Raw genomic sequence first — 16,922 nt, 5'->3', positions numbered from 1 at the left:
TAAGTGACATGCATAGTCCCCAGAGAATGAAATCTATGAGTCGCAAAATATTTCTTCTGTGCCACCAGCAGGTCAAGATTTTTGTGGTTTTGAGTGAATTAACTCAAAAATGTCTGATCATTTTATATTTATTAAGCACTCACACTGCCATCATAATGAAGTTCAGTAACTTTGGCGATTTGAGAATCTTTCCTCTGGTGTCATCAAGGTCTAAAGGCATAAAGTGTTGTTGGAAATAACTCTAAAATAGAACATTTTCTGCTCACACATTATTCAAATGGAGTGCTATAAAGAAGTACACCATAAGGATGCATTTATAACAAGCCTTCTTACGTAATTGTTAAAAAAATGTCTTGAATATTTTTTAATTGTTGATCATTCTTTTAAGAGAATTGCAGTTCTTATCAGTGGTTGTGCAATTGTTCAGGACAAAACTATTATAGAAAAGTGGTACTAGTTGTAACATTAGCTATATGTGTATGTAACTCCCTAAAAGCCTTGCAGTTACATAATATGTTCACCCCACCGGCTTCATATGTGTGTGCTTTGTCTTCTGTGTCATGTTTTTTAATTCGTCCTTCCAGGAGCTGTTTTTGTAGCTTAGAACATAGAAAGGCCCATTATAACAAAGTGGCCCATTATAACAAAGTGACACACGGACCCTCTTTAACGGTTTCCAGAGGTGTATAGAGCACCTGCATGCATGAAGGTCACATAACATTATGGTTTTTGTTTGCAAGTCGACATTAGTAATAAAAGAAACACGAGCCTTTCATGATTTGTGCTAGTTTCTGCTGAGATTGCAATTAAAATCGTCCCTGAAGAAGATTCCTGAGTTTGTCGTCTTACTTTGGCTGAAAGCAGAATTTGTCTTTTTACACTTCAAAGTTTCTTTTTTTTCTCAGTGTCAGCAGCCAACCGCTGCCAAGTGCAGCTTGGTTCCCAGGTTCTGCCTGCTTGCATTTTGACCTTTTGTCTGTTTATTGGACATTGGATGCCTGCCTGTGAATTCCCATTTTAGTTTGTCTGGTTGGATTGCCCTTTCTGGTTTTGGACCCTAGCCTGCTTCAACCTTTACTTCTGCTATATTCGCTCTGCCTCAGGTGTCTGTATGTGGGTCTTATTCTCTGTTGACCTTTAACCCTGTTAGCACCAGTTGTGACTTATAATTGTAAGTCCACCTTTTGCCTTCACAACTATCTTAATTTTTTGTGGCATAGATTCAATACAGTGTTGGAAACATTCTTTAGACATTTTGGTCCATATTGACATGATAGCATCGCACAGTTCCTACAGATTTATCAGGTAATAATAAGCAGTTATCTGAACTGCTGTTGCCTTCCAGTCAACTCAAAGAAGTCTAACCATTCTCTTCTGACCTCTGGCATCAACAAGAAATTTACACTCAGAGAACCGCTGCTCACTGGATATCCCCCCCCCCCCCTTTTTGTTTTAGACAATTCTCTGTAAATCCTAGAGATGGCTGTAAATCCCAGTAGATCAACAGTCTTCTGCAACGCTCAGACCAGCCTATCTGGCATCAACAACTGTGCCACATTCAAACTCTCTTAAAACACCTTTCCTCTAAATTCTGATGCTCGGTTTAAACCTCAGCAGGTCATCTTGACCATATCTACATGCCTAAATGCACTGGGTTGCTGCCATGTGATTGGCTGATTAGATATTTGTTTTAACAAGCAGTTGAACAGGTGCGCCTACTAAACATCGGCAGCACTCTTGTGAGCTTCTCAGAGTGTGCCAATTAGAATTTAGCAAAATGAACAGCTGTGCTTTAATACAGCACCACAGAGCGGCTTGCTTCAGCGATCTCAGTAGTTAACGGCAAGAATAAGGGGTTATAAAAACAAAATGAGGAGAAAATTTTTTTGGCCACAATTCAATTAATAAACACCAGCTCTATCAGTAAAAACAGGCAGCGTGATGGTGCATTAGTTGGCACTTTCACCTCAGGGCAAGAAATTTCAGGGTTTCAAGATTCTCTGGTCTACTGGGGCATTGATTTTGAGTTTGCATGTTCTCCCTGTTTTTCCAAGTCCTCTGGCTTCCTCCCACATGCGTGTTAGGTTAATTGTCGGTTCTAAATTGGCTGCAGGTGTGACATAAATAAAGTACTGTATGAGCATGTGGCTGCTGTTATAGCACCCTGAATTTTTAGAAAAAACAACAGTTTGGTCAATTTATCGGAAGAACCACTAAAAAATGGATACTTGTTTTTTTGAGCCCACATGTATTTTTTTTTTTTTTTTTAAACCTCAGGTGCTTATGACACTAAAAGAGTTGAGTGAGTAAACACAGCTATCAGAGCTCATTGACAGATGTGCAACATGTTGAAAAGGTTTGAGAGCTGAGAACAGTGCGTCAGCATGGCTTTTTTTGGTTTAGTGCCAATTTACCCTCATGGCAGTACTTTGTGAACCAGACTGCAGTGCAATGATCGCTCCAGTGTGAATCCAATGAGTGCACTAAATGACCTTGCCAACAGGCTCAGATGTTCCTTGGGTTAAATGTTACATTCCCACTGCCTCCACAAAGTAATGGGAGAAGGGTTTAAATGGTATTGCGATCATTGCATGAATATTTCAAAATCGCACCTTCACTGATCACGTCCTGAGGTCAATTTTTAGTTCTGCTAATTTAATTAAGAATATCATGAGTTTGAATATTGTGAGAGCTGATGATTGAGACTGATAATTTTCAGAACATGACACTGAGATCAGACTATTTTTCTGGCTCAATCTGATTTCTAATACACTATTAGACAGTCAGAGGCATTTTGCAAAGAGTAATTTTATTACAAAAGCTCGTACATTGATCACATTAATTACAACTCCAGAGTGTACTGATGAAAATGTTTTGATTGATGGTTTCAATCAGGCCTGGCCAAACTTCACTGGTAAAAAGCTATGCTACATGAATAATGCATTGGAAGGTAGGTAATAAAATATTGATTGTGTTTAATTCAATTGTGCAACTACTTAAAAAGCACATCAATAGCAGCTACGAGGATACGGAGGTGTCTACAGTACACATTAAATACATACAGGGCTGCACAGATTATGAGGATTTAACATATGTAGACTACTATCAGTACAAAGACACAGTGAACATTGTTTAAATTTCCTTTGCAAGAAGAAGAAGAGCAGGATTTTGATGCGTGTGTGTAAAAAGAGGATTGTTGATGGCAACAGGAGGAAGAGGAGAGGAGATGCAGAGAAAGACTGTTGTGTGGGAGAGGTGTTGACTTGTTTGTTTGGATCATGTGTCTCTTCAACAAATCGTATCATCTTGGCAAACCGTGCAAACATGTCTGAATCATGAATGTCAGAACCATGACATTGACAGCCTCCATTGTTCTTTTTTTTTTTTTTCCCTCTACACTTGATTTTTTTCCCCCTGTACGTTTGTTTTTGGTAATTTTAAATAATCGCTCTGATGCTGTGATATTCCAGATAATCCTAGGACAAAAAAGCTGCGTGCCAGCCAGGAGGTGTGCGTGGATGTAGCCTATTTGCGTGCACACAAATCAAACCACAATTATGATTGACATGCTGGAGGATGATGTTGCCTTGGAGACACAGAAATACAAAATGCCTTACATTCACTGGCAAACAGAGAAGCGAATTCTTCGTGCTCGGGTTTGAACCACATTCCATCATTTTTGCCCAGAATCTTTTATGCTCACTTTCACACTCCATCTGCTCTGTCATATCTATCTCAGTGTTATTGTCTGCCACCTTGCAGTCCTCGGTGACCTGTCTCCATATTTCATTATCATCGGCTTAACTCCCCCCCACAGACCCCCAAACTAAGCCCTCTGTTTAACTCCTCCATCCCCACTTTGCAGTCCCCTGTTCACTCCTTCTCTTTATTTCACAGGTTTAACAGGATGCATCTAGGTCACACATCAATCTTGTGTAACTTGTACCATCTGTGTGCAAAGCCTAGACAAAGTGAAAGGCTGATGGCCAGACAAACAAACACAAACATACACACACGTTGCACTTGACGCAGCCGTCTCTGCCAGTGTTGTAACCAGGGGAATATGAGTAAACAGCAGCCGCTGTCAGATCTGGATTGACTGCACCTGTCTGCGTTTAATTAATAAATATCTGTGTATTCCTATTGTTACGTATGGTGCAGTTAAGAAGAGAGTCGCACAACATGTTGGTTCAAGACAATGAAAACAAAAGCTTCTATTCTACACATACAAAAGGCTCTGCGATCAGACTTTAATAACCTACAAACTTGGCTGTCAGATAACAAATTACTGCTCAATAAAAACCTGCTTTATGCTCTTTGGCCTGAGACAGAACATCAACTTAAATCTAATTTGCTGCATTTAACCCATAATGATGCTGGAGCTCTTCAGAAAACGGGGGAAAAAATGAAATATTTATGTGTGTGGGTTGACTCTGAACTTACCTTCCAACCACACATCGATCATTTCGTGAAGGTAAGCTTTGGTGCTGGTGCTCTGCATTGTTCCACACTTTTTTTTTCTTTTTACAGCCTATTGAAGTGCTTTAACCCTGATCTTCTTCATCTCAATGGTACATACTATGATTTACAATTGGCTGCGCTTTCTTTTTCTAACATAATGTGACTTAGTAAATACATGATATAATTTTTATTTGTAGTGTTTTTAATGCATTATTTTGATTATAGTCACACTTTTTTAAACTTCTACATCATGTATTAGAAGCTTTGATCTAAACCCGTTTTAAAATAGATTTTATTCTTTTACTTATGTTCTGTCATATATAATGTTGCACTGGTGAAATCTCATATTAAACAAAGTTGAAAAAATAGTGATATGTATGTGTATATGTACAAGTAGCCTTTAGTCTGCTCTGATGCTCACACTTAAATCTGTGAGATACCAAAAACAGCAGATATACTTAACATGATCATCTCAAGCACACAGCTTTGTCTATGAGTGCAAAAGCCCCAGCCATCAGCCTTTCAGAGCTTCTGTCTGCAAGGGACAGCGAATCAGAAGAAAGTTGGATTAAAGGGAGGGTGCCTTTAAAGGGAGAAAGCTATAACAGCTTATTTCAGACAGTGGGTGAACTGAGGGGTTGCACAAGGCCCTATTGAACAATAATTCATGCAAAGCTATTCTAATAGTGTTAAGGAATTAAAACAACAGCATTTATGTTTCATTTTGTGTTTGACTAAAATAAGCTTAGTACCTTTAAATATGAGCTCTGTGTTATTTTTTCACTGACTTGAAAATATCTTGTTTTGTCAACTCAGAGTAGAATAAATTATTGAAAACATAAGCAAACATTAATTTATTGTTTTACTATTAAGTTAATATATTTGTATAGTCCATCTTTGTATGTCTGGTTTATGTTATTTTCTGTCCTTTTTTTTTTTGGTAGGTATACTCCAACATATCTGCCTTGCTGTCTGTATCAGCCTTGTTGACTGATGTTGTTCTACTGGTAAACAAGATGCCATTTACCAATGTCCTTCACTGACATTTATATATTTTGCACTGACTAAATGTTCACAGATAGTTGTTTTTATAATGACAATTTGTTTTCCTGATGCTTAGGGGAAATAAAAAATAACTTCAAAAACAAAATAAACTGAAACACATGAAGATATTGCAGAATTTCACAATTGTTAAATGTTATGTTTTCTTAGTCTTCTTTTTTCTGTTTGATATATGAATGTTTAAAGGGTTTTTCTAGGAAATTTATTGTACCTGGATGTAGACTGGACAAAATAAAATCTGGAAGGAAAAAAGGGCACATCGAACATTTGATGGTCTTCTGGTCATTAGAGTTTCTTTTTTTTGTCGGCAGGATGGTAGGCAGGATAGGACATGTTCATCGCAGCATTTCTGCCGACAGGTTGCGTGCATATCTGGCAGAGCGCAGTTTGAGTTCATGGTAGCACTGAACAAAACTGTGGTAGATGAATGTGATGGGCAGCGCCAGGAGCACAATGCCGCTCACTACACACATTCCCCCAAGCACCCGTCCTCCGATTGTTACCGGGTACACATCCCCGTAACCCACTGTTGTCATTGAAATAATAACCCACCAGGCAGCAGCAGGGATGCTGGCATAATCACTGTTCTGGGTCTCGAGATCCAAGCCGTGTTCCAGTAGCTGGGCCAGGGCACTGTATATAGCCATGGCAACGCAGACAAACACCATCAACATGACCATCTCTCGGTAGCAGCGCCTGAGAGTCAACCCTAGAGTCTGCAGTCCCAGGAAGTGTCTGGCCAGCTTCATGAGCCAGAACACTCTCATCATCCTCAGGACTCGGAGTATGACTCCAGCAACCCCGAGCCCAGCACCCGGCATCCCTGCCCGGGCCATCGCCATAGTGACATAGTAAGGGGTAATGGCAATCACGTCGATGATGTTGAGTGGCCTGCGGAGGAAGTCCCACTTGTCTTTAGCCACCAGAAAGCGCACTATGCACTCTGCCGTGAACCAGCCAATACACACTGCCTCCACTATCCTACAGAGAAGATAGAAGAAAAATTAGTTGCACACACTGTAAACAGGAAATGACAGAGGAGGTACAGTGAGATATGGATGGCATGAAATATGAAATACTGCCTGGCAGTCAGTAAATGTGAGGAAGGAGGAAGCAAAGCAAGGGGAGTTAAATGATGGGAAATAAGGAACAAAGCTGTCACAGTTCAGGCCTGGCACAAGTAAACAAAGACAGCAGGACAGATACATGGGCTAGTAAATTTCCGGCAAACTGCACAGAGGGAGGGTTTAAACCCTTCAAAGAAAGACTGTGTCAAAGACGGTCACATAATTACCCCATTGACAAGCAGAGCAAGGCCAGTCAAAATGAATTAGAGAATGATGATTCTTGCATTAGATATAAATGCAGTGAAGCCCAGAAATGACAAAAATACCTGCAAAGCAACTATCAGAATAGTTGCACCAACCCAAATTATGTAGCAACTGAGAGAACTGCATCATCTAATGACATGAAACTAAATTGGAATCCTTTTGCCCTCAAAGTATACAAGCCACTTGTATTGGCTACTTAACCACTGTAGCTGATCCAAAACTCAAAACTATGTCCAGCCTGAGGGAGCATAACCTAACCTTATATAGAGAATGGGCAGCTCAGGCTTCCAGGAAAGTACAGGCCAAAATCACGCAGACATGGAGATACACGTTTTCGCGCCTACATGCTTAAGTTAGAGAAACAAAACTCTGACTTATGATGATTCCTGTAAGTGGCCTAATTTCTTTGTTTGCTTGCACTATTATATAATCCCCTCAGTACACATTCTACTTTTATCTCATTGCCCACTCAAATATTATGAATCTATGATTACCTGATGTTTGCCCTTCATGTGCGCAATGCAGTGTAAACTAAGCAGGACAGTAAACATATTCAGACTAACTGTGAAGAGGGTGGGAGAAATAAGAGGGGAAAGCTATGGATTGGCTATTGATTTGCTTCCTCGGGGGCCTGTCCGGCTGTCATGTGAGGAGCCTAAGGTGTAATGTGCTGCCTGAAACTTGTCAGCGGGCATATTGAGTTCAGGGGCATCAATTCACTAAAGCACAAGAACAAATCCCCTGCAGGCAACGTAATACATGGATGTTTTAAATATCTTGCTTTGCTGTCATTCTTATTTTTATGTTATTATACCAAACATCCTAGAAAACACTCAAAAAGCTGAGGTAGAAAACATCTCAATGCATCCACCTCGTGGTTAATATTAGTGCGCAATGACTTTGGCCGTTGCCTTGAACTCATGCATGATCAAATGTTAAGAGGTATATTTATTTATTTATGCTACTTGTAATGACAAAATCAAATATTTGACACGATTTCATCTGTTCAGCTCACTTTTACACAAGACTGTCTCAGTTGTAGGATATCCGCACACATTGCGCCGAAACATTTGGCAGCATTTTCATGAGGGGGCTTCTATTCCTTCAAGTTAACTGACCCTTGACAATCGCCTACCTGTGTTCCTCCACAGTAGTTCTCTTGGCTGTATCCCAATCCGGCAGGGTGCTAGCGCACAGCATGATCATAGAAACGATAACAAAGATCACGGACACTGAAGCCAAAAGCTGCGCTACAAGGGAAGAGTTGGGCTCCTCAAAAGCCTTGCGCATTTTCTCGAGCCACCTAGCGCGACATGTGAGCTCAGCCTCTTGCACTGACTCCCCTGTGCTCTGGGGCTCATCCTCGATGTCCCCCTCAGAGAGTGTGTCCAGTCCGATGTCGGACATCCTATCGTCCAGGCGTTTCTGGCAGCAGGAGTCCAAGTGCGCGCTCTCCAGTCCCCAGTAGAGCATCTCTGTGTAGAAAGACAGCTCACACACTCCGGGAACAAATCGGAGTTTGCCGGAGCGCACGTACAACATAATAAACACGAAAGCCTGAGCGTGGCGGTCGAAGAAAAACTCATTCCGGTCCCGATCGTAGTCATCGCAGAGTTCGAGGACCTCTTTCTCGGTTGCGCAGGCAATCAGGCGGCTGACGCGTCGAAGAGGGAAATCCCTGATCACCTCACGGGTGAAGGCGTACCGGGTTCCCCCGACGTTAAGCACGCAGATGCTCTTCCCGAACTTCATTTTGACAACTTAAATCATGAAAGCCTAAAAGAACTCTTCACAGTCCATTCTTCCTTCCATCGCAGGAGTTTGGGCACTTGGGGAACTCGTCTCCCCTGCCCCGGGGCGTGGTTCGCTTTGAGTGAAGGTGGCCCTGCGCTGAGGTCCGTGGCTGCTAACTGTTAACTCTTCCCTCTGTCATTGACTCTATTCTCCGTCTCCCTCTGTAGCCTGAAGAAGAGACTCATCCCCCCAGTCAGCTCCAGCCAATCCCATCAGTGATGTCACAAGCGCGCGCGCGGACACACGCAGAGAAAAATCCATAAGCAACAGGAGTATAGAGCGTAATATGTGATTTAAGTCCACAGTGGAGACTGCTGCTTCCTATAAAATACTGTTTAGATTCTCCTGGAAGCAGATGAGAAATTATCGTCAAACATGATGAAAACCGGGAGGAAAATTCTTGTTTAAGAAAGCTTAGTTATGTCTCACTGTAATATTCCCTGTTACACTGACAAAAAAATAGATGTGAAGCTTGTATTTGATATGCTTGCACCATTATTAAAATTTTGACCATTTTATATCATTTGATTAAGATAGATAGAGATACTTATATATGACTTGTGAAACAAAAGATACATTATGTTGAGGTAAGTATAATAGAAAAAAATAGCAAGAGAAATATATGCACACATGAATAATTTATTATTGTTATTATTGCTAGTATTATTATTATACAAATAATGTTTTTTTTACTATTATTTTGATTTATGCAGATATGTGCAGCTTTATTTATTTATGTATTTGTTTTGAACAAACATAAAGAAAATAGTAATTGTTTTAACTTAGCAATGCAAATATTCTATACCAGCTCATTTGATAGCAAAATAAAATAATAATAATAATAATATCTACATCAATGTTTTAGCCGTGCGACAAACTGGCGACCTGTCCAGGGTGTACCCTGCCTCTGCCTGCCTGATAAGGGAATGGATGGATGGATGGATGTCTACATCAAGTATACAAAACATAATCATATATTGAATCTTCTTCTTCTTTGCCACAGCATCATCTGCCTTCATCTCACTATGTCACTGTTACATCAACCATCTGCATATCTTTCTTCAATACAGCCATAAATCTTCTCCGAAGTCTTCTACTTTTACTACTGCCTGGAAGGTAAATCTTTAACATCCTTTTTCTAATATATCACAGTATATCCCTCCAAGCTATCTAAACCTCGCTTCTCTAAAGTTATTAGAATTATAAATTACATACTCATTTCTAATTCTGTCCACTCTGGTCAAGGTGGATCATGTAACGATGCGTAAAAGATAACAACAACAACAACAACAACAACAACAACAACAACAACAACAACAACAACAACAACACAGAGACTTCTTCATGTAAACAGTTCCTTTTAAGTTTTAGAGCCCTTTCTGATTTGTTAGGAATTTTAGAGAGACTCAGTTTCAATGATTAGATTCGAGTTTAAACTTCTGGCTTTACAGATATAAAAATGTCCTAAAAAATAATGTACATACTGCTTTCTTATGTTTTCTGAGGTGGGCTGGTGTCTGCGCGTGTGGGCCGCGTGTGGTTGTGCTGCGCGTGCGCGGGCCCCCTCCAGCGTCAGCAGTGGTTTTTCGGGTTGATCCGACTTCTTTTGGCTGCCGTGAGTTAACTGTATCATAAAGGGTGCTGTGACTCGAAGGAGGAGGGGGGGTTGAATTGCCATAATTCTCCCGATAGGTTACACATCCGGAGTCCCGACCATCTTAATTTGTCGCTCCTTTTCCCTTCAAAGAGAGTAACTTTTATTGTTTTTATTAATTTATTCCATTTCTCTTAGTTTATGGTTTGCACACTGGGAGGGCAGAAATGGCGGCCAACATGTACCGGGTCGGAGGTATGTATGTCAATGTGGATCTTTTTATCAAAGAGAAACCGTTACAGTTTTGCACCTTCTGGGCGTTATTTTGTGTTATTTTGAGCTGTTTGCATTTAATGGTGGAGATGCGGATGTGCTACAGCAACGTGGACGCGTTAAGTTGAAGCAGGAAGGTGAGAGTTGGTGTATATTTGAGATTCAAAATGGGTCAGGCCTCGCGTCTGTCGTGGCCACAGCAGCTAGCCGCCAGCTTGCTAAATGGTTAGCTGGCAATGTAAACATTTTTCACTTGTTTGCTGCTCCCCGGGTTTCTGAATTCTTAGACCAGGGGATACAGGGGGCTTCTACACGGATAGACCTCACGACTAGACGTGTGTTTCAAAGGTTGTTAACATGCTACCACGGACAGTCTGAAGCTGCCTTTGTATTTGCCACTCCTGGCATGCAGCCATTAGTACGAGACCTTATTTAGCTAACGTTAGCACCAGCGATGGCTTCACTGATTACCATTAATGCCGTCTCAGCGCTCGTTTGCTGCATTTAATGATCGTATTTAACCATCTCGGTAACATCAGGTGCCAAACTGTTTTGCCAAAGTGACCACCTACAGTAACCACAAGGGCAATTAATTATCAAACAGGGATGCAGGCTGGCTGATTTGCTAGCTAGCTCCTTAGCAGTCTACTGGAATTCAACATCAAATTATTGTCTCCGCGCATGGCGTCGCTGCGTCTGCTTTTACACATTTATTCAGGAATACTTGAGCTTTAAATCCATACACAGACGGCCACGTAGCCTAATTGCATTAATGCTTGACATGCCACGCAAACTATAGGCGTCTAATGACATATCTTGCAGCACTTTATAACCGGTATTTTCGAGGTGCATCAGCTTATTGTCCCCTCACGTCACCTTTAGGCTAACTTCTGCTGCTTTTAGGTGCTCATTGTAAACTCCGTGAACTTGTCGATAGGACACACAAACTTCCAGGTACATTCAGGTACAGTTTTTCTCCCTGTATGGAACAAGTCTTAACAAATGTAGTCAATATTTTGCTGCTACATTGCAAACAAAAAAAAAGATGGGATCTGTAGTTTATTCATTTATTTAAGGTTTGTTTTGGTTTTGACTTTTTACAGCATTCCAACACTGATGTGCAGTACATTCCCATCCCAGAGGCTGAGGGTTATCATACACATTAGCATGATGATACATAGACTTTAATGACATGCACAACTCTGACAAATATGCCGCTTCACCGTTTAAAAGTCTGGAACATGTGGAATGAAATATATCAGACTTTGTGTCAATGCTGCCTTTGCCACAACCTAAAGTTGTGTAAAGTTTAAAAAAAAAAAAAAAGAGATATTGTTACATTTATTTTATTTGTCCCATTTGTTGGGAACTGGCAGTGTCTAGAAGACACATAAGCTGGAAGAAAGATGGGGATTCAAACCAGTGCTTCTGCATTAGGCTTACGGCATATGGGCCATCTACTCAAACCCAGAGAGCTATACTGGCATCTGGTGATGTTATTTATATGCATGGGCAATCTTTTTTTTTTTTTTAATGGCATATTGAAGTTTTTATTGTCTTTAATTTATTTTTTCATACAAACTGAAACAGTGTGGTAACATATGGCAACAGGTTGAAAGACTGATAATTTTGCACTTTTATTCACCCATAACTTGGTGGTTGTTGACTAGAGATTTTTCCTTTTAACTTTTCTGGTGCAACACTTTCTGAAAGTCACAACTTTGCACATATTTATTGATTAAAGGACATGCATATTCTTTGATTTGACCTACTGTAGCGCCAATGTATTAGAAGAAGAAAGTGTACTTTATTGGTCCCCGTGGGGAAAATCCCTCTCTGCATTTAACCCATTCACTCAGTGAAGCAGTGGGCAGCCACTGGGCGCCCGGGCAGCAATGTGTAGGGACGGTACCTTGCTCAGGGGTACCTCAGGGTAGCTGTTCAGGGGAATCGAACCCCTGACCTTCCGATCATGGGGCCACCACTCTACCTACTGAGCTATCCCTGCCCCCCCCCCCCCCCCCCCTTTTTTTTTTTTTTTTAAAAGTTCATGTGGTCTATATATTTAAATATATGATATGCGTGTTTCCTGTTGCAGACTATGTATTCTTTGAGAACTCCTCCAGTAACCCTTACCTGATCCGTCGGATAGAAGAACTCAATAAGGTACTGATGTGTGCGTTTTTCATTTTCACGAGTGTGAGAATATGTTAGAGAATTCCTTGAATTCCTCTGTGCTCCTGTCCCCACCCTATCACTTTCCCATTGTTTGTGTGGATTTTGTGACCTTGTTTGTAATATGGCTTGAAAAGACAGGTGTTCCCTGATCTACCAACTGTCATTAGTATGACTTGACACACCTGTGTGTGTGTAGGCGGGGTGACTATTATCAACATTTCACAAGCTCATGTAGCTTTGGGCTAAAGATGCAGATTTATTTTAATTATAAGCTGATACCAACCTTGAACAGCAGTGTTGTTGCTCTCTCTTTTTTCTCTCGGCATTTTACCGTAATTCCTGTTTTATTTTGTTCGAAATCCTTCACAAGCATTGTTAATAGGTGTGTAAAAGCTTTTCCTGTGTCATGCTTGCACTGAGATGTTCAGATAAATGCAGGTCATTATCGGATTGTGTGGGTGGAATAATGCTAGATCACATTATCATCCTGAAAGAGTGTACTGAGGCTCAATGTTATAATCTAAAGACAGGAGACATCGTAATTATCATAAATGATGAAGTAACAGGAAGTCCCTGCAGCATGATACGATTTAATAAACCTCTGCTGTTGCAAATACAAGCTGTATGAAGCTTATCGTGTTGGTAAAGGTGAAATGGAGTGCTTGATCAAGCACGATGGACATTTTTGTGGCTTTAGCTAGTGCATCGATATGCACATCGTTGTTCCTGTTATTTACTCCAGATCCCTTTTTATATAGATACATTTGCTTTTGTACACAAACTTGGAAGCAGGTAGGTGGGGAGTATAAGTTGTTTCTTTTTTTCTTCTTCTTCTTCTTCAAACCTTTTTCAAACCTTTTACCCCCACATCTAGTCATCAGTCACGACATTTAATACTGGCTGAGTTTGAGCACAGCTTGATAGGTACACAAAGGAGCCAGGTCTCTTGGGAAATTACAGGGTTGCACAGGTAGGTGTTGCCGCTTATTTGAGTCAACCTGGATGTCTCTCCTCTCTTTTAGACTGCCAGTGGGAACGTGGAGGCCAAGGTAGTTTGTTTCTACAGAAGGAGAGACATCTCCCACAGCCTCATCCAGCTTGCAGATAAACATGCAAGTGAGTAGCAGTTGTGACGCATCATCTGTGTAAAACAGTACAGTTTCTTTAGATTGTGTTTGCATTAATACACATTAAACTGTTGTATTTACATTAGAGGGTTCTGTGCTCTAATTCACCATGTGGTTCTATGTGGGTACTCCGGCTTCCTTCCACAGCCCAAAGACATGCAGTTAGTGGGGTTAGGTTAATTGGTGAGACTAAACTGCTTCTATGTCGGAATGTAAGTGTAAATGTCTTGATCCATGCTCAATCATCCAGGTAAGGAAAACCCAAAAAGTTGGAGACTGAAGAAGTCACTTGGATGAGTGACGAAATGTTTCTCCCACTGAAAACGCTATGTTCAGATGAACAGAATAAACTTTTTGGGAAAGTGTGAATGGTTTCTGTTTTTCTGTGTTGGCCCGGTGACTGGTGACCTCACCTTTTGCTTTATGGCAGTGGGGATGTGCTCCAGCTCAACTGTGACCCTGATTTAGATAAGCAGAAGAAACTGGGTGGATGGGTTCTTTCTGTTTTGCTAAACTTTAGAGTGACTTGTCTTTGTTGGTTGGACAAATCAAGCAGTGTCACCTTGGACTCTATGAAATATTGTATTCTAAATTGTATTTTTTCCTTTAAGGAGAGTTGTGATATTTTAGACTAGTCAATTATGTGACAGAAGTGTAACCAGTGGTGAAGATTAAGCCATCCATCCATTTTCTTTCACTTATGCAGTTTAGGATCACAAGTGGCTGGAGCTGATTCCAGCTGTCATAGGCTGAGAGGCAGGGTACACCCTGGACTGAACTGGTCATCAGTCTGTCACAGAGCTGACACAGAGAGACAGGAAACCATTCACACTTGGGGCCAGTTTAGTATTACCAATCAACGCAGCCCACGCATGGTTTAGATGGTGGGAGGAGGCTGGAGTACTGGGAAAGTAGGGCTGGGCGATATGGCCTAAAATTCATATTGTGATATAATTTGAAGCATGTGCGGTAACGATATATCGCGATATATTCTTTTCTTCTGTATAATGTATTTTCCACACTATAAGGCACACTTAAAATCCTTTAATTTTCTCAAAAATCGAGAGTGCGCCTTATGTATGAATTCTGGTTGTGCTTACTGACCTCGAACTGATTTTGGCGTGCAGAAATCTGTTAAAAAATGTTTTAGTACAACTTTGGTAAGCCGCACTGCTTGATGGATTGTCAGAGCATTACGGCTGCCGTAGTGAGGAGCTTCTGGGTCCTGAGTAATCTGGGTCCAAAACTCCGTCCCCTCAGGTCCCAAAGTCAAACGAACACTGAGAGTTAAAACGGTCTAAATTCTTTCATCTTTAATAAAATCATCAGCGTTGCTGCTTTACCAGGTGTAACAATTAAGTTTAACATCCAGGCATCCATGAAAACAGAAGTTATTAAATTTAATGGAGTTAGAAATTAACAGGAAGTTAGCTCGCTAGTTTCCACCTAAACATGGCATACCATGTTCTGAGAGATTTTTGAAACTATTTAAAACGTACAGCTCTGCTACCACTTCCAACATAAATGAAGACAGAAAACTAAACAGCAGTGGCGTTTGCAGGGTTACTGAAGTTGGACTACCTGGTATATAATGTTGTGCTACGTGATTGCTAGCAACACAGCTATGTTAGCATAACATTAGCACAGTGAAGCTGGAGGATGAACGCCAACTTTTTTTCCACTTGATAAAAGTTAACGTGAGGGATTCTGGTGGTTAGGGACAAATGCAATCGCATAGCAGGATGCTATACACGGGCCAAACTTCAGTCAGGAGAACAACTGAGATTATTCATCCACAATACGAGGTTAGTTATTAATATACTGCAACAACATGGGAATACAACAGCTGCGAGAGAATTCAACATTAATGAATCAATGTTACGGAAGTGGAGGAAGCACCGTTTTTGGCTTTCCCCATATTTCAAAAGTGCTTCATCTCTTTGCTATGACTCTCGGCATAATTTGCAGATGACCAGACGACCAAAACAGGCGCAGCTTGATGACATCAACATGCGCTATCGCGATAGAGCGGTATAGTCAAAATCTCTATCGTTGGCCAAATTTATATTGTTTCTATCGTATATCGTTTATATCGCCCACCCCTATGGGAAAGAACAAGCAAGCACCACAGAAAAGGGCCCAAGTCTTGATTTGAACCCAGAACCTTCTTGTTTTGAGGATGTAATGTGATGGCTAAATTTCAACAGACAGATGATATCAGGATGACTTAATTATCGAAAATTTTTAAAGACTTTAAACTTGAGACATGACACTTTGGATTTTCTTTTTTCAGAAAAAAATGTAATTAAGCTTTCTGTCAATCAGAATGACATTTCCAATAGTGATTTCTCTTGGCAACTTTGTAAATTGCACATTTAACTAGAAATAAGAGGTTTTTAATGCCAGAGATGGAGACGTTGAAACTTAAATTTGTACTCCAACTTGGGGGATTCATGTTTGTATTTCACAGTAATTTCTCAATTGCTTGTTACTGCATTTTACAGAATTTGAGTGTGGATGTGTGAAGTGAAAAGGAAAAGAAAGTGTCATCACAGCAACACCTATTCAGTGTGGGAAGCAGACTACCTGATTCCAGAAGGCTAATGGCCAGAATAAAACACATTAATAGTTAGTTTCTCGAAGTAAAAAACATGCTTTCCACCAAAGCAGATTTCCAGTTTAGATGTGGGTGATTGCAATGAAGAGCAGCAGGAGACCCAGTGAACAACATGTTTACTGCATTCACGTCATTCAGCACTGACTGGAAAAATACTGTTCCCTGTGTATGTGTCATAGAACTGCTGGTAAAAACCAGTTATCCTGATTGAGGTAGACTTTATAGACATAAAGCAAGAACAAAAAGATAAAACTTGCAGTATGCAGAGACAGAGCATTGATCAAAGTGCTGTGCCAGTTCTGCAAGGTGTTTGGTGTCCTTCGTCTGCCAGCTGGTCAGAAGAAAATCGAGAAACAACAATAAAATTTATGGCAGCCTAGTGCAGCGTAAAAAAACCCAGTTAATTTATGTTTGACATTATTTCAGAGGGAAAACAAAAGAACAGCAACTAAATTTGATTTTTACAGGACGAAAGTTTATGTAAG

The 16,922-nt window shown here is 40.6% G+C and overlaps 2 protein-coding genes across 4 annotated transcripts in view; one reads left to right on the top strand and one right to left on the bottom strand.

Annotated features, from left to right (window-relative positions):
• Positions 1–2,951: 2,951 nt before the first annotated feature.
• kcng3 (potassium voltage-gated channel, subfamily G, member 3) lies at positions 2,952–8,931 on the bottom strand. The gene is made up of 2 exons (XM_026178366.1): positions 7,990–8,931; positions 2,952–6,504 (listed from the first exon to the last, which is right to left on the bottom strand). Exons 1-2 carry the CDS (start codon positions 8,604–8,606, stop codon positions 5,859–5,861), a joined length of 1,263 nt encoding a protein of 420 aa, XP_026034151.1. The 5' UTR covers positions 8,607–8,931; the 3' UTR covers positions 2,952–5,858.
• Positions 8,932–10,205: 1,274 nt separating this feature from the next.
• mta3 (metastasis associated 1 family, member 3) overlaps positions 10,206–16,922 on the top strand; it is a 30,004-nt gene continuing 23,287 nt past the window's right edge. For 2 of the 3 annotated variants that reach the window (XR_003273216.1, XM_026178364.1), the window contains exons 1-3: positions 10,330–10,497; positions 12,614–12,681; positions 13,716–13,809. Coding sequence is in view for 2 of the 3 variants with exons in the window: in XM_026178364.1 (XP_026034149.1) it covers positions 10,470–10,497; positions 12,614–12,681; positions 13,716–13,809 (190 nt within the window). In the remaining variant the exon portion in view is untranslated. Of the gene's footprint in view, positions 10,264–10,329; positions 10,498–12,613; positions 12,682–13,715; positions 13,810–16,922 lie in introns of those variants that run through there. The other variant, XM_026178365.1, reaches the window with a different exon arrangement.

The sequence above is a fragment of the Astatotilapia calliptera genome, chromosome 8, assembly GCF_900246225.1.
Source record: "Astatotilapia calliptera chromosome 8, fAstCal1.2, whole genome shotgun sequence".
NCBI lineage: Eukaryota > Metazoa > Chordata > Actinopteri > Cichliformes > Cichlidae > Astatotilapia > Astatotilapia calliptera.
Note: the sequence above shows the minus strand (reverse complement) of the source record. Positions and strands in the feature narration are given on the sequence as shown.